Source organism: Dunckerocampus dactyliophorus, chromosome 17 (genome assembly GCF_027744805.1).
Source record: "Dunckerocampus dactyliophorus isolate RoL2022-P2 chromosome 17, RoL_Ddac_1.1, whole genome shotgun sequence".
Taxonomy (NCBI): domain Eukaryota; kingdom Metazoa; phylum Chordata; class Actinopteri; order Syngnathiformes; family Syngnathidae; genus Dunckerocampus; species Dunckerocampus dactyliophorus.
Window position 1 is genome coordinate 21,382,223 of NC_072835.1, and position 26,936 is coordinate 21,409,158.

General features: G+C 40.4%; 1 protein-coding gene across 2 annotated transcripts in view; it reads left to right on the forward strand.

The window, feature by feature from the left end:
* cntfr (ciliary neurotrophic factor receptor) overlaps positions 1-26,936 on the forward strand; it is a 267,316-nt gene that overhangs the window by 95,191 nt on the left and 145,189 nt on the right. For both annotated transcript variants that reach the window (XM_054757802.1, XM_054757803.1), the window contains exon 3: positions 7,017-7,098. In XM_054757802.1, coding sequence (XP_054613777.1) covers positions 7,017-7,098 — 82 coding nt within the window. The remainder of the gene's footprint in view (positions 1-7,016; positions 7,099-26,936) is intronic.

Below are 26,936 nucleotides of genomic sequence, written 5' to 3' on the forward strand. Positions count from 1 at the left end.
CTGCGATGAATTATATATTTTAATTAAGCAGCCAAAAGAATCATGCCTATTCAGCCCTTTTGCCTCCAATAAAGAATGAATAAATAAATATGGAGGGGGGCAGGAAGGGAGTAAACGAGTGGAAGGGATAGTTAGGCAAAGGGAGGGGGGCAATTGTGCCACTAACCGCCTGTGGGCTGTCTTTATGTGAGCAATCTGAAGCTGTCAGTTTTCAAAATGGTATTGTTTGCTGACAGACGCTTTAAATACCCATGCAGTTTCCACACACACACACACACACACACACACACACACGCACGCATGCCAACACACACCGTGTTGGATTTTGATGGGCAAACCAACACTTAGAAAATGAAGAGCCGATATGGGAATTGTGATGGTCTGACAAGGGAAGCAATTTTAATTTCACCCCCTGTCATTCTCTGCGATATCATCACTGATGAAATACATATGACCTGCCAATCACTCACACGTACACAACAGGCTGCTTTCGTGCAAACGCACACAATCTCAATCACAAACCTTCACGCCAACTCACGTCACAAACACAGACAAAAGTTATCAAATGGTGAAAACTCACAAGTTGACTTTCCCACTTTTACAGGTGCACAGTTGACTTGAATCTTGGGAATTCTCATAAAAATAGTATTGCTTCAACAGAACAAACAATTTTCAGCACTTGAATGCGTCCCATAGTGCACCCGTGGGTTAGAGATGGAAGAAAACTCTTTCGAAGTCCATTTCGGTAAGACTGTAAACGTAGCGCTCATTTTATTGGTGAAGAGGCGCAGATAGTGATATCATGTGCCATGTGTGCTTTAAATAACCCTCATGGGCTCCCTGTCACATCAAGATGTGTTTTGATCTTGCAATATGTACCTTGTTAGATATTATTATTACACATATACTGTAGATTTAATCTAATAGCTCAGTGTAATAGTTTCACTTTCTTGACACACACACTCACATAGCACAATCAGAGTTGCGCAACATGTACTCTTGCCAGTCCAGCGCTATAACCAAATATATTGCTTTTATTTTTAAATGCAAAACCTTTGAAATTGTGTGATTATTGACTGCCTTTCCAATAGCAACGCGGTCCAAAGAACCAGGAAGTCAGGCTAAAGAGAATAAATAGCCTTTACAGCCTTGAAGCGGTGGGCTGTCTCATTTCATGCACTTCCATACTTACACTTTGCGTTTTCATAAATACCAGTATTTATGATCAAGCTGTCAACAGCCTGGATGCATCCTGGTGTGTAGAAATGTATCAAACAGCTGTATTTTAACACCAAAACTTCATTTTTGTATTCACATATAAATTAGTATGGAAAATGGAAAAAATGATTAGCCCACCCTTGTTTCTTCAGTTTATTGATCCATTTAAAAGGTACATTTGTTTGGACAAATATAATGATGATAACAAATATAGCTCATAAGAGTTTAATTTAGGAGCTGATATCCAGCAGCTTCCGTGGTTTTCTTGATAATAACCAAAATCATTTAAGTTCTTACATGAACAGTTATAGCATTGTACTGCCAAAAAATGTAACACTTATGAGCTATTTTTGTTGTCATTGTTATATTTGTCCAAACAAAGGTACCTTTAGTTGTATCAGGCGTTAAAATGAACAAGAAACGGAAGAAACAAGGGTGGTCTAATTATGTTTTCCATGACTGTAGACTGAAAAATCATATGAATGTATTTAGTCAGTGGGTGACGCAGAAGCTACAATCCCCAAGCTAGTCATAATTAGTCATAACTGCTGTCTAAAATGTGACATTTCTAAATCACACATGTATCATAATTATAGTTGCACATTACTTACAGACACAGGCAGGCGAGTGTTTCCATAGCAATGCATAGCATAGCGGTATGCTCTGTATCATTTCATTTGTGTGCCTAACGGCGTCACATGCTCAACTCAATAAATTGTTGCAACCACTAGGTGTCGCCACAAAACCAAGAACCACCCCACAACGCCACCATGTGTTTTGATGTTCTGTATAAGTCGCATCTGACTATAAGTTGCAGGGCCAGCCAAACTATGAAAAATTAGATTAGAGCCTGAAATATTGTCACAACATCTAACAATATGACTACATAACTTGGTATAACTATATAATATTACACCAAATGTCATATTGTAACATTCTCAACCACATTGATTATATCCCACTTAAGATTGAGCGTTTTTTCCGTGGTTTCATGTATTTTTTGTCACTCACACCAGGCCACGTGCACCAGCGGTACCTCTCCTCGCCCCTGCTGACATTGAACATTCTCCCCATCATGTGTATCCTGCTGTATGACTGCAATTTCCATGACTTTGTGGGTGGTTTCCAATAATATTTCATCCTTTTGGCTGTCATTAATTACTCGCGAGAGGAGCTTTTCCAATATTTGTATTGACAAAACAAGGAAATTTGTGCCTGTAATTAACCAAACTTGGTTGTTTATGGTCTGCTAGAGGAAGCAGGAACGCCATGGAGGAATCCCTTGATGGGGGAAACAAACAAACTCAAAAAAGAAAGGCCTCAGGAAACCTCCTTAATGTCAAACTGTGACACTGTCGCTACCGTTATACATAAAAAATATTCTTCGTAGCAAAATGAAAAGTCAAGCAAATTGTTTTTCTTGCAGTTTGCTCACTCCTGTTGTGATGTCGTCACCTTCTGCGCTCGTCTACCCGCGCTGTTTGTTTCTGTTGTTGTTAGCGTGACATCTGTGGCATACCTCATTATCGCGAGTAATGGCCAACTCTTTGCAAGCCAGACAGCGAGCAGCATGGGGAACGTTCATGCACCCATGCTGCTTGTCATCTTTACGTGCTTTCATGGCCTCGTGCACCTATACTGTATGTCTGTTGTAGTACACACAGGGACAAATCGCACATGTTTTCAGCTTAAAGCCCCCCTCTGGAACCGCCTGCCGGGGTGGCTGCTTCATCATTGCAGTGCACTGTGCAAAGTTGTTTTTTGTCAGTGTGCCCCCGACAAGTCCAACCCCCCCCCACCCACCACCCCAATACCTGGTGGTGCTGTTTTTGTTGGACATTTCAGGAATAAACTTGACAGAGATTAAAGGACCAGGAAACAACACGTGAGACCAATAACTCACAGTCTCGTACTTCACATCTGCGCAGCTAAAAGGGAGACCGGGCTGCAACCTGGACTATTGGACATAACATACAAGAGGCATTAGCAGCCTAATTGTACCCCTTTAATGAGACTGTCATAGCTTCGAAAATGCTGGCGTACAAATGGATGCAGTGTCCCTGTTAAGAACATTCACGAGCCGTAATATTAGGTACACGCGCACTTATGCTGTCCAATAAAAGACCTGTTTTGTGTTACAGACAAACATTATACAGTTGTCCCTCGCTACATACATGAATTCATTACTAAATGCTCACTGTTTGGTGGTTGAATGAATGGTTGAAAACATATGCATACTGTATATAAGCAAATTGTGTGTATTATTAGCTCAAATTAAGCATTTTCAATCATAGAAATATCTAAATGAACGAAAATAGAAATATAAAAAGATTTTATTTGTTCTTATTGACTTTGACTTATTTAATGTAATTATTGAGATTTTCCTGATCCTGTACAGCATTTTGGGGCAGCATGAACACACACACACAAACACAGATTTTGGTTCAGCATATTTTTAAAATTGTGGTTGATATAAAAACAAGCTCCCTCTGGTACCACCACCTGGTCCGGCATGAGGAGTTTTAACATACCTGAAGATAGCTTGGCAGGTTTGAAATAGTTTTTTTCTTTATTTTTCTCAAGCTGCTGCACCTCCCCTGCTGTCGATAATGCCGTGCCGAGGGCACCAGAGATGTATTTGTGACAAGTGAATGAGAAACAGAAAGTTGCACGCGCTACGTAGATCTTCCCACGACTTTTATAGACGCAAGACAGCGTAAAATCCATTGCGACGAGACATTTATTTGATCACCGTGACAAACTACTGCTATTCTGCAGGAAGTTTTATGAGCAAATCAAGTTTGCTTTGGGATTGAGAGCTGATTATTTGCGACGAAAAAAAAAGGTTGCGGTGAGAGGCAGTGGAAAGTATGTTAAGACATCAAATTGAGCTGACGCGGGAGCCCAATATTTTTCCACGGAAGCTGAATTACATGTGCAAGAAAATGGTTCAAATTTCATCTTGCTGTTAAATTGAAATCTGTTATGTCTAGCAGAAATTGGCTGTGCAAAGAGGATATCTCAATTTGAATGCGCCCATCCCGAGGGGAGGTCTTATTATATTAAGTTTGTAAACAGCCCATTCTGCTGTGATATGAAGAAATACAGGGCCTTTCTCATCGACCTGCGAAAACGCCACATTAGCAATTGTACTTGTTTTAAATATAAACACTCAAATATTCCTCTTTTCGGGTTGCAGTCGGTTGTTTGGTGCTTTTATATACACCATACGTTTGTTTGCTAATGGACTCATTCTTTGGCTGTGTCGTTCTGTTTGATGTTCAGTGGTAGTGTAAAAGCCTTTTCATGTTCCCGAACATCACACAGCAATACCGATATGATGTTCTTCATTTCAATGATGGTTAAACACGGGGTAGTACTAAACCTTAACAAAGGGGAGCAGATTTGGAAGAAGGGATAGTATAAAGATGGACCGGTACATACAGCATGTACTCCAAAGAACATGTGAAATGGTACAAGAAGGGGAATGGACAAATGAGATTCTTGAAACTTGAAGCCGAAAAAAAAGAAAAAAAAAAGAAAACATGAGGAGACAGCGGTTTGTGACAGTTGGACTCCTCCATTCGAAGAACAAGGAAATTCACTTTGCTTTATTCGCCTCTATTTAAAGCACTCACTGTGTTCCATGCGGACTTGTGTGGCTTTTTTTTCCCCAACCTTAGCAGCAAGCAAGTCAGTACCGTATAATACAGTGGCATCTCGGCTTTCTCTATGCATCCGTTCCAAAGGGTCTGAATGCTGCGAAAACTGAAACAATTTTCCCCATCGAAAACAATGCAAATCCATTTAATCATCCGTTCCAGACACCCGAAAAAGTTTAATATAGAACAGTTATAGTTGTACTGTATATGCTTAAAGTAATACAACATTGATAGAAATGACTACAACAAATAATTGATAATTGATCCATCCATTTGTCAACTATATTAGCATTGGATTAATCATTTTTTTTATTTTAAAAAAGGAAATGTCTTCTGTTTTAAAAATTGAATATTTCTTAATTTCCCTTGTCATCCATGAAAGCAGACCTATTGGGGTTTTAAGCAAAACAAGATATTGACACAAATCTTGGAAAACTGGAAAATCTGGAAAACAGTGATGGACATTTTGCTTCTTTTCTAATATGGTGGGGACCAAACTACTAATGGTTTGTGTTTGGTTCATATTGATTTGGTCCGTCTAGGGCCTAACCGATTATTCTATTAATCCATACAACAAGCTTCAGATTAATTGACCAAGAAAATAATCACGGCACCTCCGTACTTTGCTACCAGTTGTTTATTGAATTCAGTTGTGTTTCCCACCTTACTTCTCATGTTTTGTAATAAAGACATGTAATAAAGACACAAACACAGTCGGACTGACGCAGTCTATTAATAACACGACAAAAGGGATTGTCTGTTCGGGCATTCGAGTCCGCGGATTGATGTGCGGGCAAACGGATCAGTTTGTGTAGCTTTTTCATTTCAGTTTTCCAAACGTTTGGGCCTTCCAGGATACCGTGGTATTGTGTAAGCTAACTATCGTTATATTTGGTGTTGGGTGCGTGATCCAAGATGGCTGAATAAAGGAGTAGTCTGTCCACATCTTTTGTCATATCACAAGATTCAATGTGCCAAAGCGTAATAGTGTATGATAACGGACATTTTCGTCAAAAAACGGGGTGCCCGAAAACCGAGGTTCCACTGTATGTAAATATTAATATGTAAATAACATTTGTCCTGTATAAAAATGTACATGAGAGTTTATTTGAAAATTTTGGTACAAGCTAGCAAGGACCCCCTTGAAGCTCCAGTGGTGAAGTTGCAGGAACTGAGCCAAACCGGTGACCTTTCACCTGCCACATACGAGTGAGGAAGCAAAACAGTTTAAATAGGATCATCTTTAAAGCCGATTAATTAACTTTGGGCATTAGTGCTGATGTGCAATGGAACACCTGCTCAATGGCCAGCAGCCAGCAGCTTGACTGCCAGCATTGGTGACTTTGTGCCTTTGCACAGACTGAAATTAAAAGTTTTGTTCAGTCACAGTGTTAGACAGGGTGCTGCTGCAAAGAAATCATATAAAATATGTTTTAGGATTCATTCCTGTTCTGAAAATGTGTTGGATAAAGTGGGTGATCTTGTTTTACTGGGTAGCAAGGTCCATTAAGACATAGTCGGACAAATTTGTTGTGTAGAACCCCAGAGCCCTGGCTTCAACCCTATCAACACCTAACACCTACAACTTTAGCAGCTAGTCACTTTAGCACACAAGTACTGTAACACCTAAGCACTTTAGCACTGAAGCACTTTATGTGTACCGAAACTTACGGTTTTGTCAGGTGCTCACGGTTTTATGCCTCTGACCTCACACAAGCGCCCTTCTGGTTACATCTGGAAGAATCAACTTTACAAGGGTGTGTTTGTTTATGGTGTGCTATACCTTTAAGAGCTGCTGTCCATAGCCCATCCCAGAGAGGACGGACATATTAGTGTGATGAACAGAGAGACAGAGAGAGAAATAAAGAACGAGAGTAAGAAAATACCATTTACAGAAACACAACAGAAAGTTGCTTTACGAATAAGGAACTGTTAGAGAAAAGGCCACATCGGAAGAGATAGGGACAGACAGACTAAGAGGGGACAGGAAGTGGCTATCTCTCCATCTCCTCCATGGCGTCGTAGGCGTCCATGTCTGTCAGTCAATTAGGACGACAGGCGGACACAGTCGCTCGCCAGTTCTCCGTCTCCCGCACGTGCTCCCGCTGATGACTTTCCTGTGTGGTGTGTCCACAGATGGCAAACCTTGTGACATCGCTGTGCTGTGTAGTTCTGGCCGCAGTGGTGGTAGCCTACGCGCAGAGACGCAGTCAGCTTGGTGAGTATACATTTTATCTTGTCATCTTTTTGTCTCCTCTATGACCCTACACGGCTTGTCACGTGTTGTCAGTGGATACTGCAGTGGCATATGACTCCACTTTCCTTTCACTCGACTTTGTTGCAACGCATCGACTCTATTTTCTGTATTCTGCAACTGGTGATCTACTAGTTTTGTAGCGATCCAAACACCGTGTTTCTCACATTTTCAGTCTTGTTGACTTACATGATTTCATCCTGCTTGTCAGTGATTACCGAGTACTGACAAAGGCAGCGACCTTTTGTCCAAACTTAACAAAAGTTTGCTTCATTATGCTTCAAGTGACCGTTTGTGGAGTTAGAGTAACATTTAGCTGGGGATTTCTGGTCCCTCACCAAAATGCCTCCAACAAAGACACCAGTCAGATCCCATATGACCACGAGCATGTCACAAAATCATTGGCATGCTGAGATCTTTATGATAGAACGGACAAGAAAGTAAACGACCTATGGACTGGCAATTACTCTTCGAGTTCTCACAATATGTCTGACTGTGTGTGTTTGGCATGGAAGTCAATTTGTCACTTGACTTTGAGGGAGGGAAGGGTGCCGGGGGCTTGTTAGCCAATGGGCCCCAAGTTTAAGTCATCTGACTCGGTCTTTTCAGGTGTAGACAACAGTGTTGTTTCTGCCAGCCATTTTATCTTTAGCCTTAGTCTTTTGAACGAAAGTGCTTCTCGTTTTACTCCCATTTTAGTCAGTTCTATATATGATAGTTTTAGTCCAGTTTTAGTAGACGGAAACTTAAACCTTTTTAGCCTAGTTTTAGTCAGTTTATTTGAAAAAAAAATGTTGGTTGGGTTTGGTTGGAATCATCCTCGTTCCACCCAAACAACTGTTGTTGGCAGGCAGCGCCGTCACGCCACTGGATCTGAACGACAACCACAAATGAGTGAAGCCAGTCTTGGATGGGTCCTGCCTCTACCTCTCTAAGCATGAACTGATGAAGCCTGCTGGGATGAGAGGTGAAACATCAGTCGGTCCAGTTGAGATCCATTCAAAGCACTGAGATTACAATGGCCTGGAGGAATACGAATATTCACAGACATATACTGTAGGGTCACACAGATACAGGCGACCCTGTGAGGGCAATCATAACTGCGATGTGGCCCACGGTGAAAACAAGTTTGCCTATCCTGGTCTAGATGGAACAGTTTTGTGTAGAGCTTGCATAGTCCAAAAAGTGTATGTTAGGTTAGATGAAAAGTGAATGGGTCTCCCTGATTGGTTGTCTATGCAGTTCTCTGTGTGCTATTCTGTGATGAAGTTGTGTCAAGTCACCTGGGATGTACTCTAGCTGGCCTTGCACAGCGGTATGTTAAATGGACTGATGTACCCTGTGAGACAGAAATTCACTTGTCCCTCGTTTATAGCGGTCAATTGGTTCCAGACCCGACCTTGTTAAATAAATGGAATATTTTTGTAGTAAGACCATAGAAACCTGTTTAGGACTTTCTCAATACGCGTTTTAACATTATTAGAACCCTGTTGACATGAAATAACACACCTATAGTCACCTTTACACTGTGATTATTCATTGTTTACAACACATTGCTCAACGCTTATGCTGCAGTTAGCCTCAAATTTATTTCTTCTAAACCTAAGAAGCTGAAAACTTACCACTTCCACACGGAATGGGAGGATAACTTTTTTCCCACTCTATCATGTTGGACATGCCATGGCTGACTTCATGACTTGCATGCAGTGTTAAGGTAATGTAAGGTAAGGTAATGTTTTGTGTCATTACTGCCGCCTAGTGACCACAGTACTACATATCACTATCATTTCAATATGTTTGGACTAATAACAGACTATAGTCTACCACGAAAAAGTGAACATGAATGAATTTCTGAAAAACGAGGGACGACGGCATTATAAAGAAATGACACCTGTTCGTAGGTTTGACAGTAAGATGTTCCCGATATTTAGCCAATCAGACTTACACACTGATGGTGGGTATTGTGGACCACAGCTACAATATCGAGAGCATCAGGGCATATGTGTTGCTGCACCTTCCTCGCCACTGTCGGGTCCAGGGTGCGGGTGAGTTAACTACATTAGTGTAGGCGTAGCCCTCTGGAGGATCTGCGGCTGCTACGAAACATAGAAACTCACTGACAGGTCTTATGGAATAAAAATTATATCACAAAAGCTTGTTCCTACAATTCATTGTATTCTTTTTAATGTCCAATGCAAGTGGAGGTGTACAGCAGGTCATGGAATATTAAATTCAGTAGTTGAAAATGCTTTTGCCAAGTAACCCCAAAAACATGCATGCTTTTAACAAATTGTCAAGCATTTGTTTTAATCCCAACTTTGAGACCAGACTGCAGTGACAGACATGACGTTTATGGGGAAGGCGTACAGATAAAGGTGTAAAATACTCTCCTAATTGCTTTATACCCAAAGTATTTTCACCATATCCCATTAATGATGTTGTTGATGACAACTTTAATGTAATTTAATTTGAATTCATGAGTTGGAACAAGCCATCTCTGACTCTCTAAATTAGGAAATAAATCAAATAAAGCAGGTTACTAAAACATGCTAAAATAAAACACCTTCTGCGAATAAAATTTGAAGGTGCAGACATTCAGTGATTTTGTATGTGATTAAAAACAGCGGTGGTTTCCAGCAAGAAAAAGAATACCTCAGTGCGTTTAAGGATCGAAACTCACCTAGCATTACTAAACGCTGTTTTAGATGCAGCTGTTTCTACCAGATTGTAGCTGTGATGCAGTTCTTCATTTTGAAAATGTCTTCTCATGCATGGAGAACCACACAATTCATCACACACACAGACAAAAAGAGCCTTATCTTTTGCTATTTGTCTTAATCTTGTTTTGTCTTTCATTGCAACTTATGCCGTATCTGCTCTTTCGTTACCTCTGTGACTATCGTCATGATCTCATTTTAATTCTGAGATGTACCAGAAACTCCCGGGTCCAATTTATTGTTTTTAATGGGTTTTCTTTCAGGGCTAATTCAAATCACAACAAGAATACCAATGGAGAAGCAAATTTAACAAACGAATGGAAATAATGGTGAAAAAAGAGACTAATTAGTGTGGTTTCCTTTACCAGTGTTGGGAAATTCCATCTCGCCATAAATGACACAGATTTATTTGGATTGCATTCCAATTTTGTGAGTTTGTTACAGCACTTTAAATCTAAACATGGTGCAAACATCAATTCTGATAAAGTTATGACTTTTTATAATTTTTTTTTCAAGACCAATACCAATAACTTTTTATATCTATTATTTTTGAAATGTTGGTTTAACTGTTGTTTGTGCACACCTAGAGGTAAGAATGACTCAAACAAAGTTGGAGTCGACAAATTCTATCTGTAATTTGTCCTTACCTCATATCATGACATCACTGCTGTTTACAAAACAGAAAAAAAATAGCAGCAGCTCAGAAGTATAAACCGTGGCTCCGAGGGGTTTACTAGCCTACAAAAGCTGATATCTTCAATGATGATTTCCATGATGAAATCACAGATCCCCTTAGCCCTCGGGTTGTCTCTGGCAAACTTTTTTGCACTTTTCAAATGAAGCGGCGATAGGAACAAGCTCCGGGCCCCGGGGGTCATAGCGATGCTGGCATTTCAAGTGGCTGATAAGGTTTAATGTGTTGAAGCTCGGATGTTGTTTTCTCTCATCACCAAATGTTTGCAGAGCATTTGGCGAAATGTCTTCATTTGAAACAGTGAGAAGTCCCACACAATTAACGGCTTGTTTGTTTACAAGCAAGATGTTTACAAGGAGATGGAATTTCCCAACACTGGTAAAGGAAACCACACTAATTAGTCTCTTTTTTCACCATTATTTCCATTCGTTTGTTAAATTTGCTTCTCAATTGGTATTCTTGTTGTGATTTGAATTAGCCCTGAAAGAAAACCCATTAAAAACAATAAATTGGACCCAGGAGTTTCTGGTACATCTCAGAAGTTTTGACAGGCCGTTTTCAGCACTTCATGGAAAAGGAGCGCTTGATTTGCTCACGCTAAACCACTGTTAGCACAGTAATATTGCCTTATCGAAGCGTTTTGGTTTTTTTTAATCATTGGAACTAAGTATTATTGAAACTAATTTTCAGTGCACCCCTACTAAATCAGGGGTGTCCATAGTGCAGCCTGGGGACCATTTGTTTATATTCTATACATATAAGAAACAACAAGAAAATAAAACAAACAAAAAATAACAACAGCAAAAATGGAAAAAGCAGTCATTTTACAAGAATCAAGTCAAAATATAAAAAAAAAAATCTAATTAATGAGAAAAAGGTATAATTTTACGAGAATAACGTTATATTATGAGGGAAAAAAACATCATTTTAGTAGCATAAAGTTGAAATATTAAAGGTTTTGAAAAGATTTTTTCAAAGTTGTAATATTATGAAAAAAAAACAAAACAAGACATTTTGTTTTTGGAAAATTATGTTGCCGGAAAAGTTATAATGTTGCAAGAATAAAGTCGGAATTACGAAAAAAAAAGTCACATTCTAATGAGAAAAATAATGCAATTTTACAAGAATCAACTTGTAATATAATGAGGAAAAAGAATATCATTTTAGTAACAGAGTTTAAATATTAAAGAAAAAAATTGCATTTTTTTTTAAGTCATAAGTCCTATTATGAGAAACAAAATATAATTGGAAATTGGAATTGGAAAACTAGGTTGCAGAAAAAGTTATAATATGGGAATAAAGTACAAATGTTATGGTAAAAAATAATATTATAAGAAGAAAATGTACAATGTTTATTTTAAAAAAATTAAATAATTGGAAAATAACGAAAAGAACAGCAAAAACGGGATAAATTAGCAGAGTGACGTTGATACTAATAATAGGTCTTTTCACCTGTGTCACAATGTTGAGATGCAGTTTTTTTCTTGAAATTCTTAGCAAACTGGGCCTGCTTTATTTTTTCAGTATCTGGCCCTTGTGGAATAAGTTTGGACACCCTTGCATTAAATCAATAGGAACTTTTGCTGGCTGACGCCTCAAAATACCATAAATTTGTTACTACACGCAAAAAAAAGTCAAACAAAATGTATCATTTAAACCAGCATCATTACATGAGTTACATTACATGAGATGTCAGCAAATCAGAGACCAACAAATTTGGGGAGCGTTTTCTTATGGTTGGATTTTGAAATGAAAACAACTTGGCGGTCAGCCAGCATCAACCTTGGAGGTTACACTTTCAATATGTATCCTCCAGTCCAATTTGGCATCTTGTTCTATGATATATACGTCTTGTATCTGCATTATAGTATGTGTATTTATCTGGACAGCACTTTTTGATCTCATCAGTGCAAAGCAATCACATGTGAAGTGACTTGCGTTATTCATTTACTGCATTTAGATTCCTTTGCGCTTGCGTTAACCTGATGTCATTACACACAACGCTCATCCGGCATAGACAAAACATTATTTGGACATATTCTGCTTTGTGTTCACATTTTTCTTACGCTCACATTGAAAAAAGATGGCACAGGCTTTCTTTGTACCACTATCAGACCAGCATTTGTGTGTGTGTGTGTGTGTGTGTGTGTGTGTGTGTGTGCGTGTGTGTGTGTGTGTGTGTGTGTCGTGACATCATACCGTTGACTGGGAGAGAGCACATTATTTATGGAAGTCCATATCCTGATTGAGAGATGAATGTTTCCACTCACAATCGTACCCTCCATCTCCCTCCCTCTCTTTATGTCCCCTCCGTCCTTCTGCCTATCCTCATCTCCCTTCTATCCCCTACGTAACCCACATTTTTAATTTCCTTCTTCATCATTTCCCATCCCGCTATTCCTTGAATTTTCTTCTCTTTCTCCATGTAAATCATTTTTCCTTCAGTCCAAATATTTCTCCTCCTACGCTCACAAGTCTCATTTCTTCAGAGGGCTTGTCAACAGCAAATCTATCACCTCCTGTATGACATCATGCGACGCCGCCATCTCTGCATGTCTTTGCATGTTTTCAATCTGTTGTAGGGGTCATGAAGAAAGACGCAGATGAGGGACAGTAAAAGGAGTACTAATTCCGTGGCATTAAAGCGACTTCTAAAGTGTTTAGACACCTTCCAACACACAGGGCATAGGCTTCGTAAATTCTATATGTTTCCCTCAGCCAAGTCAAATCTAAGTCACAGAGATGGAAATGATTTAATAAAAGCATTGTTCGATATTATTATTACACCTTTAGATTTGGTCTTTTGCTTCTCACAGAAGGCCTTCTTGACACACACACTCACATAGTTAATGTGGTCATGTCGATAATGTTACACTGATGAGACAATATCCACCACAGGAAGTATTCAGTGATAATGTGACTCTCCCAATGCTGACATGTGTGAGTCTATATTATTTATTTTCTTTCATTATTTCTACGATATTGGCTAATATAAGTGTAAAAGCGACTATAGGGGTGTTATTTCACGTCTAGAGGGCTCTAATAATGTTAAAAACCTTCTTTAGTAGGTCGTAACAGGTATTGTATTCTCTAACTGTGACAGTATTTGATTGATCAAAAAGGAAATTCACTTATCACAGTCGAGTCTTGAGTAAATGAGGGATTACTGTACTACGGTATCCTATAAGGCACATTCATTTGGCAAACTCAAATGAGAGTGTTACACAAACAAGTCCGTTTGCCTCTCTCTCTCCCCTCACTTCCGCCCTCTGTGGGTTCATTTATTCATTTCATTTGTCATTTGTAATTATTGTGCATTGTTTTCTACATGTAAAAATGTAATTTGGTACAGTGTAATTGCATTTACATCATTTCCTATGGGAAAAATAGCTTTGGCTTTTGTATATTTCATCTTTCGTCTGACCTTTTGTAACCAATCAAAAACTAAAACGGAGGTACCATTCTATTTCATTGAGGTTTTTCTGCCACATTTACTTCAAAGTAGCCTTGTGCGCTGCTCAGGCGAATACATCATTAAAACATTGGACATATAGCAGAAAGGATGCAAGTGGGTCTTACATGACCTTGTATATGCCCACCAGTCTGGGAGTACATGCTAAGGGTGCATCTGTGCTGCTCTATAAGACATGCAGACAACCAAATGTGATCAATTATTCAAGGCATTGAACCGCTGTCTGGTGTGCAATCAGAGAAAACAGACAGCTGCTGTAAATAAGTAAATAAGCACAAAGACTGATATGCGTGTGTGTGTGTGTGTGTCTGAGTGTGTATGCATGCATGTGCAAGCCATGTATGTAGTAGTCGAGAGGCTTGATAACACTCATTATCCTGAGTAGCACTCAGTGTAATCAGTGCTGCCTTTTTGGCATGCAGCTTGGATTAATTTCAGGAATGAGCTGAAACAATTGATTGACTGACTGCTCGGCCTGATGGATAGCAGTGAGAATGATGGAGGGCTAACAGGAAGGCAACGTAAACATACACATGTTTCATGTAACCAGCGCAGCAAACACTGTATTTACAGTACTACATCGGTGGTATTGTTGCTGTCTAATGCTGTCCACAATGCTGTAATAAAAACATTCAATGCAAGAACGAAATGAAACAGTCATAAAAAAAGAGAAAAAAAACACGACACTGCTTCGTTATAACTGTTGCTTTCATAGGAGCACATCCTTTAACATGCTCAAGGATACTGTAGTGACCCAAACTATTTTTCCTTTATCTTTATGGCTTATCGGGAGGAGGATAGCAACCTTTCTATCTCAATAAGACCACTACGCTGCTTAGTTATTACTGTCGCTTTCATTGGAGCAACTCCTTTAAATATGCTCAAGGATGCTGAAGTGACCAAAACATTTCTTTATCTTTGTCCCTGCGGCTTGTTGGGAGGAGGAAGTAGAAACTGCAGGAGAAGCATTGATTATGGTCCCCCAGCCAAAGCACAAGCAACCTTTCTATATCAATAAGAAGACCACTATGCTGCTTCGTTATTACTGTCACTTTTTCACCGAAATGTAAGCCCCACCCTTGTTTGTTCTTAAACCTGGTTGGACGTTAATAGATGCATTCAATGAGGCAGATTCTGAGGAAAATATTTGGTGACTTGCTGGAAATGACGTGACAATGGTCACATGAGTCGAATACTTTGAATTGGGACACATTTTACTCAAAACATTCACTGAAAATCTCAAGTGTTTCCAAGTCATCAGACTAACGTACGAGCCAAGTCCCGAGTCGTTAATGTCAAAGTCCACCAAGTCAAATTGAATTCCGAGTCGTTGATGTCAAAGTCCAAGTCGAGTTGCAAGTCTTTGATGATATTGTCAAGTCAAGTCCAAAGTAAACAAAATTGTGATTCGGGTGACTCGAGCCCATATCTCTGTATGTTGACTCTAGTATTTGTAGTAGTTGTACTTTTTAGCGCTGTGTACTATACAAACCTGTTCTGCACACTAAAGTGGTCATTTTTAAACACACATTTATTGACGTTGGTTAAGCCAGTTGTCCATTGTCGCTTTGCATTTATCTCCCATGTTTAATTAAGTAAATCAGAGCCTGACATCGAGCGCCTCTCTTGAGCACCTTTAAGCTTCTCTATTAAACAGCTAGAATGACAAACTGATGTTTACATCCTTCTTTCAGCCTTTTGTGAAATGGCCTCACCAATATGAAGGACGCCCTCACAGCATAACTCCCACACGTTGCCAATCAGCCTGGGCTCTTTTTGAGTGCCTCATACATAATGAACGTGGGACAATCTGAGAAACATTAAAAAATATCCTTTTTTTCACATGTTTTATGTTAGTCCCATAAACATGGAATCTATCTGCCTGCCTACGCAGTCTGAAGCGGAACAATGTGACAATGTGCCATTGGATTCTTCAATAATGTAAGACCTGTATGTATTTTTCAGATTTCCTTTCATGTGCCCATGCATGTATCTGTGCAGGAGGAAGTAAACGTCAACACATATCGCTGAGCGTGAACGTATTCCTTTTTCAGCCGCCGTGCTATTACTTTGTGGTCTGCATAATGCCTTGAAAAGCCACATAATAATAGTCGACTGATGTGTCGTGCATAATTAGGGTCATTATCAAAAATGTATTTAATATCACAGAAGGTCAAAGCTGGAGTAATGAACAGATAATTAGCAAAGTGGTGAAACGAGCAAATGAATCAGACATCATAATTATAGCCATTGATACATATAAAACATAAAAAGCATACTAATGTCGGCGTGTGTCCTTGTGAGCGTGATCCAGTTGAAATGGTCTAAAATACCTGAAATGAACCACTTTAGTGTGGTTAATGGTGAATCAGTGAGGGAAGAAAACAAATGAAGATTGGACTTCAGTCGCAATTATGGTTTCATTCCTTTTTTTCCCTACTTATTAGTATTATGACAGGCCGTAATGTTGTTTTTGGAATCAATTATTATTTAACGCATGTGCATCATGGCTCCCCACAGAGTCACGCAGGGACTGATGCTCTTTTATAACTTCATCACAAACACTCACTCCCTCTTGATGTGAAACATAATCACTAAACTCACTCACACAAATGATGAAAACCTCCATAATTGTCTCCTTTTGTCCTTTATTGTGTCGGAAGAGGGCCTAACTAGCACTGTGCTCTCCGTGCTGGCTAGGCGCTGTGCGCATGGTGATGCGTTTAAGCACACCGCGTGACCCTTGATGCTGAAGTACCTCATGCACCATTTAACTCATTCAATACCAAGGACGTCTTTATACGTCAATAATGATTTTTTGCATGAGAGGCAAAGGGGGAAAAGGGGCAGTTTTAAGCCATAAAAACGGCCACAAGAGTGCTTTTGATAAGAGCTGGGCATGGATCTTTTGCATGTATCAATGCCTTCGACAGCAAGGAGGAAGTGAGAGAGCATGGAGGAGTGGAGCGTGCAGGTTACGCATCATAGAGAAATTTTAACGCGTGCGCACACACAGTTTAATTTCAAATGTGAAAATTGTAAGTAGTTCCTGGTGTTATTTTGTAAAAAAAAAAAAAGTTTATTTTGATGCAAAACAACCCTTTTTATGTTGCGGTGCAGTTGTTTTGATATTTGAGCTGTCACCAAAGCCAAAAAATTGTGTCAATTTGAAAGTTATGCTTGAAATGTATCTTTTCACAAAAAGATGGTTTCCCTCCCTCTTCTTGGCGGGAACTGATATTTTCCTGAAACTTACCTACGTGTGTTCTACTGCTGATGACTAAAGAACGGAAAAAGGTAGAAAATAACTTTTTTGTCTAATTTTCTTTTAGTAGGTTCCATGTTTACATAGCCATAGAACACATTTGGAGCTGTTAATGCATACAAAAATATGTATAATCCTGTCTTGTTGTTTATTTTACATATGCAGTAAAAATTGGTATATTTAAGACATATTTGAGTGATTAATTTGAAAACTGTGATTAAAACTGATGAAAAACGATGACAACTTTCATTTGACAGCCTTGGATTTAATATTAAGCAGTGTTTTCTCATGCGGTGGTGATGATTATTATTTTTAGTGTGTCCTCTTAGTCGGTAATGCCAGGAAGCTAATGTGATTTCATCGTCTTTGGGTTTTGGCTAATGTTGCTGTGTAATAAAACCAGCCATTGCAACTGACTCACCAAAGCTTTAAAAGGGGTCTCGGACCCTTCAATGGCGCAATACTTCTAAATATATACATCTAATTTGATCTATTGTGAAAAGAGTTGCCTTCAGTGTGACCCGCCGTGTGGGGAGGGAATGGAAGAGTGATAGGGGGAGAGAATTGTCATTTATCACATTGAACTTCAATTTAATTTAATTCCGCTCAACTTTATTGTCATTCCCCTCGAGTGAAGTCATTCCGTCTGACTCAAGTGCACAGGGAGAGAAGACGAATCTTACTTAGTGCAACCATGCAAGCGAGAGTGGAGGGAAAACAGAACAATGAACACCGTGACAGACAAAGCAATAATTCGTCAAAGCACCATTATTGGAAATTCAAATGGTGCTTAACAGCATATCTAAGGAATCCGTACGTAAAACAAATGTCAAGTAAAGGCGTCTTGTGTACTGCATATTGGGTCTTTACATTCAGCACCACATTGCATGCTTCTTACTGTACATGCAACGCACTTTGTGCATCAACTCTAATGTTGAATTTGCCTCACAAGATCTTTTCTTTAGCCTGTTTTTGTTGTTGTTTAGTTTGCCTTTTTAGAAAGCAATTTTACGATTCAGAAGGCTTAGGGCTAACACGTGCCAGCGCAGCGGAGAGAGAGAGAGAGAGAAGGAAGCAAAAGGAAACATTTCTGAAAGAGCTGCTTGTCCTTGTAAAGGAGAAACAACAAAAGAAAAGGAAGCGCAGAGAAAGTGTGTGCCCGTTTGTGTGTATATTTGTCTTCAAGGGGGTGTGTAGTGTGTTCTGTATAGTGGCATTGGGCAAGGACAGCGCTATCGCTTTTTATTGATGTTTTCCTTTTGGGGATGGGTACATAACGACAACTATTTGCTCATCAAAATGAACTACAAGATTTCTCACCACCTGAGCCTCTGATTAAAAAAAAAAACACTCACAATATATTATTTGTCTGCATTATTTCAGCCATGAATTAGCCAGTGCCTCCTACTGCATCAGCAGGACCCATGACTCGGGCAAAAAAACACAGGAGTGTAAAGACAACGCAGACACGCTATGTCATTGTCGGAAATGCAATTTTCTTTTTTTAAACGCACTCATACATATTTTGAGATAAATGTACATGTAAATCGGCGTAGTGCCCGGCGAGTTCAGATTTCGAATCTTGTTGGCAAAGAATCTCCGCTCGGGCATCTCTGTGTGGCGTTTGCATGTTCTACCCATGCGTGGGTTTTCTCCGCGTACTCCGGTTTCCTTCCACATTCCAAGGTTAATGGGAATGTTCATCTAAATGGTCCATAGGTTTAAATGTGAGCGTGAATGGTTGTTTGTCTATATGTACCCTGCAACCGGCTGGCTACCAGTCCAGGGTGTACCCCGTCCCTCGCCCAAAGTCAGCTGGGATAGGCTCCAGCATACCCCCGCAACCCTAGTGAGGATAAGTGGCATCGAAAATGGATGGATGTTATATTTTATTATATATAAAATAATGACATGTTTATAAATGTATATATTCATCTCCAGCACACCCGCAGCCCTAGTGGGGACAAACGGTATAGAAAGTGGATTGATACACACACACACACACACACACACACACACAGAGTAAGGTCTGCACCTCGTTATTAGTGACACGGTTTTGATAACTTTTTTTGTGCAAAGAGAACAATGTTTTTTTCCACAAAATTATTATTATTATTATTATTATTATTATTATTATTAAATGATTTTTTAAATGAAGCAAAAAAATGAAATACTGGCAGGTAATTCTCCAATATCTAAAATCCTCCAATAAAAATGAAAAGTATTGACATAGCACACAGAAAAATGTAAGGATGTGGGGGCCACTCTGATGTGTACATTCAAGACGCTAAAACCAATGGAATGTAGCTACACTGTTCTATAAGCTATATAAGCTTTGTGTTGTAGGTGACAAATCATATACAGTATCTCAATAGAAAGAACAAGCTGTTGGCCGAAAATGGATGGTTCCCTACTTGAGGTGGAGCGTTAATAGTTAAATGCTGTCGTTCTAAAAAAATGGCAGCATACCGCTTTCATTTTATGTACTCATCTTTGTCGCTTTACCGAAGGGACGTGTTCAAAAAACAGGTGCACCGCACCTCGACGATTCGAGTCGCTTCTGCGCATCGGCGACACAAACAGGCGGAGCCTCGCAGCTGTTGTCGGCTACACTCTCCGATATAACACTGTCCTACGCTGTGTCGCCGAATGCCTTGGCATTTCGTCCGCTTTTAGGTGTGTCACTCACTTGAAATGTGTACAACGTGAGATACGGGACATTACCTTTTCACCAACCTGGACAGCCACGCGCACGTAAAGTGCAAAATGTGTTTAAAACCACGGTCCATAAGGGTGGATTGTACATATACCTGAATGGTACACATACTGCTGACATCCATATACTGTATATACAGTATACAGTATATATACTGCATATACAGTATCATGTTCCCACGTGTGCTGTATGACTTGGACAACACAGCACATCAATCACACACCCAGGGAGTGGTAACATTAACCTCCTCATATCAACCTGTGTGTACACACGCAAATAAACACGCGCGGTGATGAATTGAGGTTAGGTTATTCTATCGCTCATGCACGTCGCAAGCTGTTTTTCTAATCTCGCAAGTGTGCGTGTGCGCCTCGCTCGACTAAAGAGGTTTTTTTGTTTTTTTCCGCAGGTTGGTTTAATCTGAAATGTTAGATCTAACCCTCAACTACTGTGAAAAGAAAAGCACAGAGGAGGATGGATGTGCATGTCGAGAGCATCTCATAAAACGGAAGACAACAACGGTTCTTTCATATCGTGATGAATATGTTAGTTGTCAATAACAGAGTGACGATAAATCCCTGCTGCCTACTTGAATCTGATGCCCTATTGGATTCACTGGTATAGCTTCATCTTCTACAGATTCAATCCACAGCTTTGGTTATCCATGCGAGAATGTGTACGGGGTTTCTGATCTCTGTTGGACCTACCAATCTTCATGCACTGAACACTTGATAGAACACACTGTGTGCATGCAAGCAAAAGGAGAAAAAGCTATAGAAGATGATATTGGTTTTGTTTTGGATCAAACACGAGTGTCCTTCACGACACGGGCCCATGTGTATGCTGTGAATGGATACTGCAGCTAGAAAGATACTGTACTTTTGTACTTACTGTATATGTTGACCTGTGATAACTCTTACGTTCTGCTGTGCATTTCATAAAACAGCCCGCGACATGCTTTGGGTTAAAATACACCAAGGATTGACAACGCTTAAAAGCCATTCTAAATATCTCTGCTTTGAGGGTGGCGTGTGATGGAGCTCAACCCCATCCCTCTACCGGTGGTCTTTGGTTTACAGTTTTGGTGTTTTGTGGGTACACACGCACTGCCATGCATTGCTAATACTGTACAAAAACAAAAAGAGAACTAGTCACTAAGAGGAGCCTTCATCATGTTTCCCAAGACGGTGAGGCAGACTCTTCTGGTGGTGGCGCGTAAAACAAAGTGAAAGTGAAACTAGAAATGTGCAATTTCGGGAGAATTTGCGTGTGAATGCTGGCAAGTGCTGGAAGTCGTATGTAAACTCGATTCATGTCGTACGTTCAAATAGAAGTTTCACCCAAAACTACAGACCAAGTCTGAGCACTCTTATTTCGACATCGTAGGCAGAGTCCTGACTTACTGACATCAGCATTGGAGCCGTAGACGGCTCCTCTGCGCTCCCGACCAAGGTCTGGAGCCCCAACAGGAAGAGCTAACAATCGGAAATACAATAATTCACTCTGCTTTAATCCACTTTGTGCTGATGTGCTCTGTGGCCTGGAGGTGATGTAATGATGCGTTACAATATGGTCATTCAACAACACTGCAGCTCTGCTTAGCTTTTTGGCTTTGACTTGATAATTTGCTCTGGGAAGTTCCAGTCAGACTCGGTGTGAGGGTCGCCTAAGGCAAATGAGCTCTACACACCTTCAATCTGAAAGGGTTGCTCAGAGACGCATTTTCTGACGTAGACACACTTGATTTCACACTTGGTGGTTGAGCAGGCACCGCAAACACCCAAATATGTCTATACAAACATTTAATTCGGTCAATAATGCAACCTTTAAAATGGGTCAGGTAGATCCATTTCGGACTTGAAACGTTGCAGATTAGGAAAAATGGCCTCTACTCATCCAAACTATTTCATTTCCTTTGTCTGCAACGATCCGCCAACCACACCGAGTCTAAAGTGCATGGAAAATGTTTTTTGAGGACAGAGCACTGTATCACAGAGCAGTGATCTTAACTCTTTCCTATTGATTTTCTCGTTTTGTCAATCTGCCCACCGTCTGATGTTGTTTGTCCGCCCAGGTCCATGTCTAACCATTTGTTTTCCATCGTCTGGGCTGCGTGACTCGGCCTGTTTGCGTGGAATGAAAGACCATCTGTTTATTTCTACGTGTCAAACTAAATATTCAAATTCACAGTCATTGTCAGAAATTGTGCGTGCAAATTGATTTAGGACAGAGAGCACAAATGTGAGCGTAGACCGAGCAGTGAGACCCAAAAGCAGCATAATACAACAATGTAACGTGTTGTAGCAAATGTCATATGTTGTGAGGTCCGTAGCAATGAAGATTATGCGAGAGTCCCTTATTTGCTGGCATGGTGTTGGTGAAACTAAAAGAACTTCCCATTTGTTTTCCATATTTAAAACACTGCGTTATTTCATTTCACACCACACACTCTCTAAGGATTGCACACCAACCAGTCCAACATGTGTCTTCATTGGTGTCCATGTTGTCTCCAAGGCAGTGTATTTGAAGTTGCTGCAAGCGCTGCTGAGTTACAAAGAGGAAGAAACTAGCGCCGCAACAATTAATTGATGATTAATCGATCATCCAATGAACCAACAACTATTTTGGTATTTGAGTAATTGTTAAGATTTTTTTCAATTTCCTTAGTCATCCATGAAAGCAGACCTATTATGTTTGAGTTTTAGGCAAAACAAGATATTCACACACATCAGCTTTGGCTTTGGAAAAGAGTGATTAACATTTTTGCCTTTTTTCTGATATGTCGTGGACCAAACCACTAACTGTTTGGTTCATATTGATTTGGTCCGTCTAAGGCAGGGGTCGGCAACCCGCAGCTCTTTTATCCTTCTGCTGTGGCTCCAGCTGGTTTATGCTGCTGTGTAGTCACTGCGTTGTCTCTTCTGACACCATCATGAGCTTTCTGTGTTCTGTGTAGGAGTTCAGCACGTGCAGTGCAATTATCTCACAAAGTACCAGGGGTTTTCTGGTGAGTCAACTCGGTGAAAAACCACGATGCTGGTCAACTATTCCGTTAATGAACAATGGAAATGAAAGTGACATGGAGTGTGGCACTGGAACTGGAATTAATCGATACGTTACAACACATTTATTGCGAATTCGGATCCAAAATCTGTGGCGAAGGCTTAACAAAGGCTCAAGACTAATTGCCAGGTGTCAACAGGTGTGGCTTGTCACTCTGCCAGGAAGACAGAAAAGGAACGTGACAGTACGCTTAAGGTAACTAGATATGCAGCGTTACCGTTAGTTTAGTGGTCAAATAGGTTTTGTGGCTGCAAGTAGGTTCAATTTGGTGGAAACGAGCACAAATGGCTTTTTTGATTGCCGACCACTGGTCTAGGGCCTAGCCGATTACTCAGTTAATCAAAACAACACGCTTCAGATTAATCAACTAAGAAAGTAATAGTTAGTTGCAGCCCCAGAAGAAACATCCTCCATTTGTCTCGCAAAGGTAGCGTCACCAGAGCTGCTGGAGAGCATCGGTTGTTCAAGGATAACTCGGTGGTACTCGGGAAGTGAGCTACCGTCTCTCCAGGAACCAGTCAAGCCTTCAAATGCCTTAGGATGTAAACATACATTGCTTCTGTGTCCGTGGCGCGTCTTTTTTGTACGTCCAGATCGGGCCTTGAACCCTTGAACCTTTGTGGTTAAACCAATAACACACCTGACCTTCTGTGATTATTCCTTCTGCATTGCCCTTTAGGCCTAAGTACAAATGTGTGTAGCTATATCCTGACCATACGCCATGTTTTCTCCTTGCCACAGTCCACCATTCTCCGATTGTCAGAGGAAACTTTACCCTGACATTTAAGGATGTTACTTACGCATTCAAGTGTCGGGGGTTTGACAAAGACAGCCTGAGCCGTTGTGGATATATCAGTTATGAATGAATGATGTGATGCATGAGTGATGCAATGCTGGGCCAACTGCTTTGTTTGACTCTCTCCCTTCCGCGTGTCATATTCATTTCTGTTAGAAGGTCATGGGCTCCTTCAGGGGGAACTTTCCAAGATGCGATCCCTGGCTTTATCTTGAGACTTACAAACGTCTGAAGCCCAATAATATAAAACTTCCCAATGCATTTCATTGTGAAACCTTGACATTTCGAAGAAATAACCTCTCATGTGTAAATCCTTCAGAGAGTAAAAGTTTTAGGAACTGCAGTGATTCAACTTGATCCATTTAAAAGAGCACTTTTGTCCCGGGAGGGAGTAAATACATTTAAGTTGAGCTGCATGCACTATACTTACATCCCGACTACCCCATCTTTCAACAGGCACGGGTGATATGAATGTACCTGTCAGTAATTCTAAGGTTGACACATGTTCACACCTCCAGCATTGAAATAGTTTACAAAGGCTTGTGAATAGACAAATGAACATGCCCAGGCATCGGAGCAGCTGAAATTGCTTAAAAAAATAGTTTTCCGTCTGCATTTTTGAAAAGGTCACCTGTTCTCACTCGTAATGCTACGTGTTACGGTCTGTTTCTTCCAGTAATAGAACTCTTTCCTGTAGCTCTTTTGTTTATGGAGAGTTCTTACCAACTGCAACTCAATAGTTGTTTGGGTGTTTTTGACAATCACATGGATTTATTCAGTTATTGATTATTTAGTGTCTGTTTTTGCCTTTTCTTACCTTACCTTTTGCCTTCCTGCATGTTCTTTCAGCTTGCATATATAAATTGAAGCACACGGTACATGTTGAACCTTCAGGATCGTGCCCTACTATTTTATTGTGAAATTCTGATACAACTAGTGATGCATACCGACACTGCGTACCAAAACTAAGTCACTATCGGTGCTTCATTTCGGTGCCAAATTAATACCAACTCAGCCTCCTGTGACGAGTACTTGAAAGTGCTGTAGTGCAAGTACGGTCCTGTAAGTAATGCAACGTCCCCACAGGGACACACGGAGTCTGATGCTCTTTTTAAACCTTATTGCCGACCTTAACGCACCAACAGCAGTGCTCAGTTATAAAATGGTAAAGTCACACACGTCTCTCCGTCGCTAGTCACATCAACACGCAACTCAACACTTATTTACCAACGGCGAGCGAAGTGTACGAGGCATGCGAGCAATGCTGATTTCTCCACTTCTCGTGTCTAATTTCAGTTCCACTTCCACTTTTTTTTTAACGTGCTGCCTCGCTGCATCGGGAGTCATAATGGAGACTGAACTGAAATAGCTAACTAAAAAGAAGAAATGTGATGTTGTCGTCAGCTACGCCAATGTCTGATTCCGCCTACGTCTTTCTCCCCCGTGCATATGCGACTAGTTGTGTTTTTCTCTTTGTACAAGATTAATAATCACTCCTTGGGGTACGCAGATTGCCAAAGGGGGTACGTGAATAAAAACAAAAAACGGCTTGGCTACATCAGCGCCGATCACTGAGATTTACGGAATGCGCTTGTGAACAGCCGCAGCCCGTAATACAGCGCTGAAGAAAGGTGACAGCATGAAGTTGTTCATTGTTCTGTGTGCGTTAGATGAAGAAATAAGTAAGTTTGATGATGATGTTGTGTATTAAAATCTTCTTACACGGTGCGTTGACTAATTAGTGCACTTTCTGAGCTGTGTGAGCCTGTCGTTTGCTTTTTGACTGCACGCATTGACTATGTTAGAAAGCCCCCAGTTTTGCACGTGTCAGTACATTTACGTATACTTTCGTGAATAATGTGTCTTCTTCGGGCATTGCGGACACTTCGTTCGACAGTCCTTCAACATGCGTGACGCAGATTGAGACTTACGGGTATGACTTTCTTTGACTATTTTCCATTCTTCCTTTCACCTTGTCCTTGGTCACCAAGGTTAATGCGATGCATAAATGCACGGAGGTGAGGTTTAATAATGTTAGCTCTGCGCTGCTGCGCATTTTCGTTTGGTGCATAATCTCATGCTGTATGTGCTCATATGTCCATTTGGCTCAGTGATAAGCCTCGTATTGAATTCATTTCCTTATTGATTTCTGTACGTTATGTGCCTTTGTTTTCATCATTATATGAAGCCGCTTCAGTGGGTCGCGGGTTGCGGGCAACTTTGTCAAGCCTGCGCAGGAGGGGAAAGACATCGAGTGGGTCCGTCCGACACACAGCTGCAAATATCTGCTGGAGAAGAGTGCGGCATAGAAGAGGACAGCGTCTCACCACTGCGCCTCACTTTGGGTTGCAAATATTCCCTTTAAATAGAAGATATTTTAGAAGTTTGAGTCAAAAAATTACGCAATTTGGGTCGCCGCTTGCTATTGAGCGGTGATGGTGGGTCCCGCGGTCAAAACAGTTGAAAACCACTGATCTAGAAGACGTATGTTGTAATGTGTCAGTGCTAATAGGTACTATATGCATTGCGAGGCAAGTTTATTTATACATATTGATAGTGTAATTAAATCTCTGCTGTGTATTTAATGTAAAACACATACATTTGTCTTTGAATACAGATTCACCAGTGCATCTGATTTACTAAATGGATAGAAAAGTTCAGTCAGGTCGTAGCTATTGTTAAAGCAATGTCAAAACATTTTTGCCAAGGCCACACAATTACAGAGTAATTGTCACTGCATGGAGCTAAGAATGTCTCCTAATGACATGAAGGCTTTACATCAGCGTTAATTCACAGCCCGCTGTGAGTGTAAGCCGCACAATTGTGTCTTGTCGGCTGTCATCAGAAGCAGCGGGCCATGACAGAGCTTTGGTATGCGATGACCTAGGAAGAACATCATGCAATCTGCCTCATTATAGATATACAGGGCAACACAGTGCATGTTCTGTCCAGACTGAACTCATGGAAGAACTCAACAAGCTGATGGAAGACAGGCGCTGAACATGTACACTCATGTCTTCCTGGTGTTTTCTAGAAGAAGGTAACGGGTACAATTCAGAATAAAAGAAAGTGTGTGTGT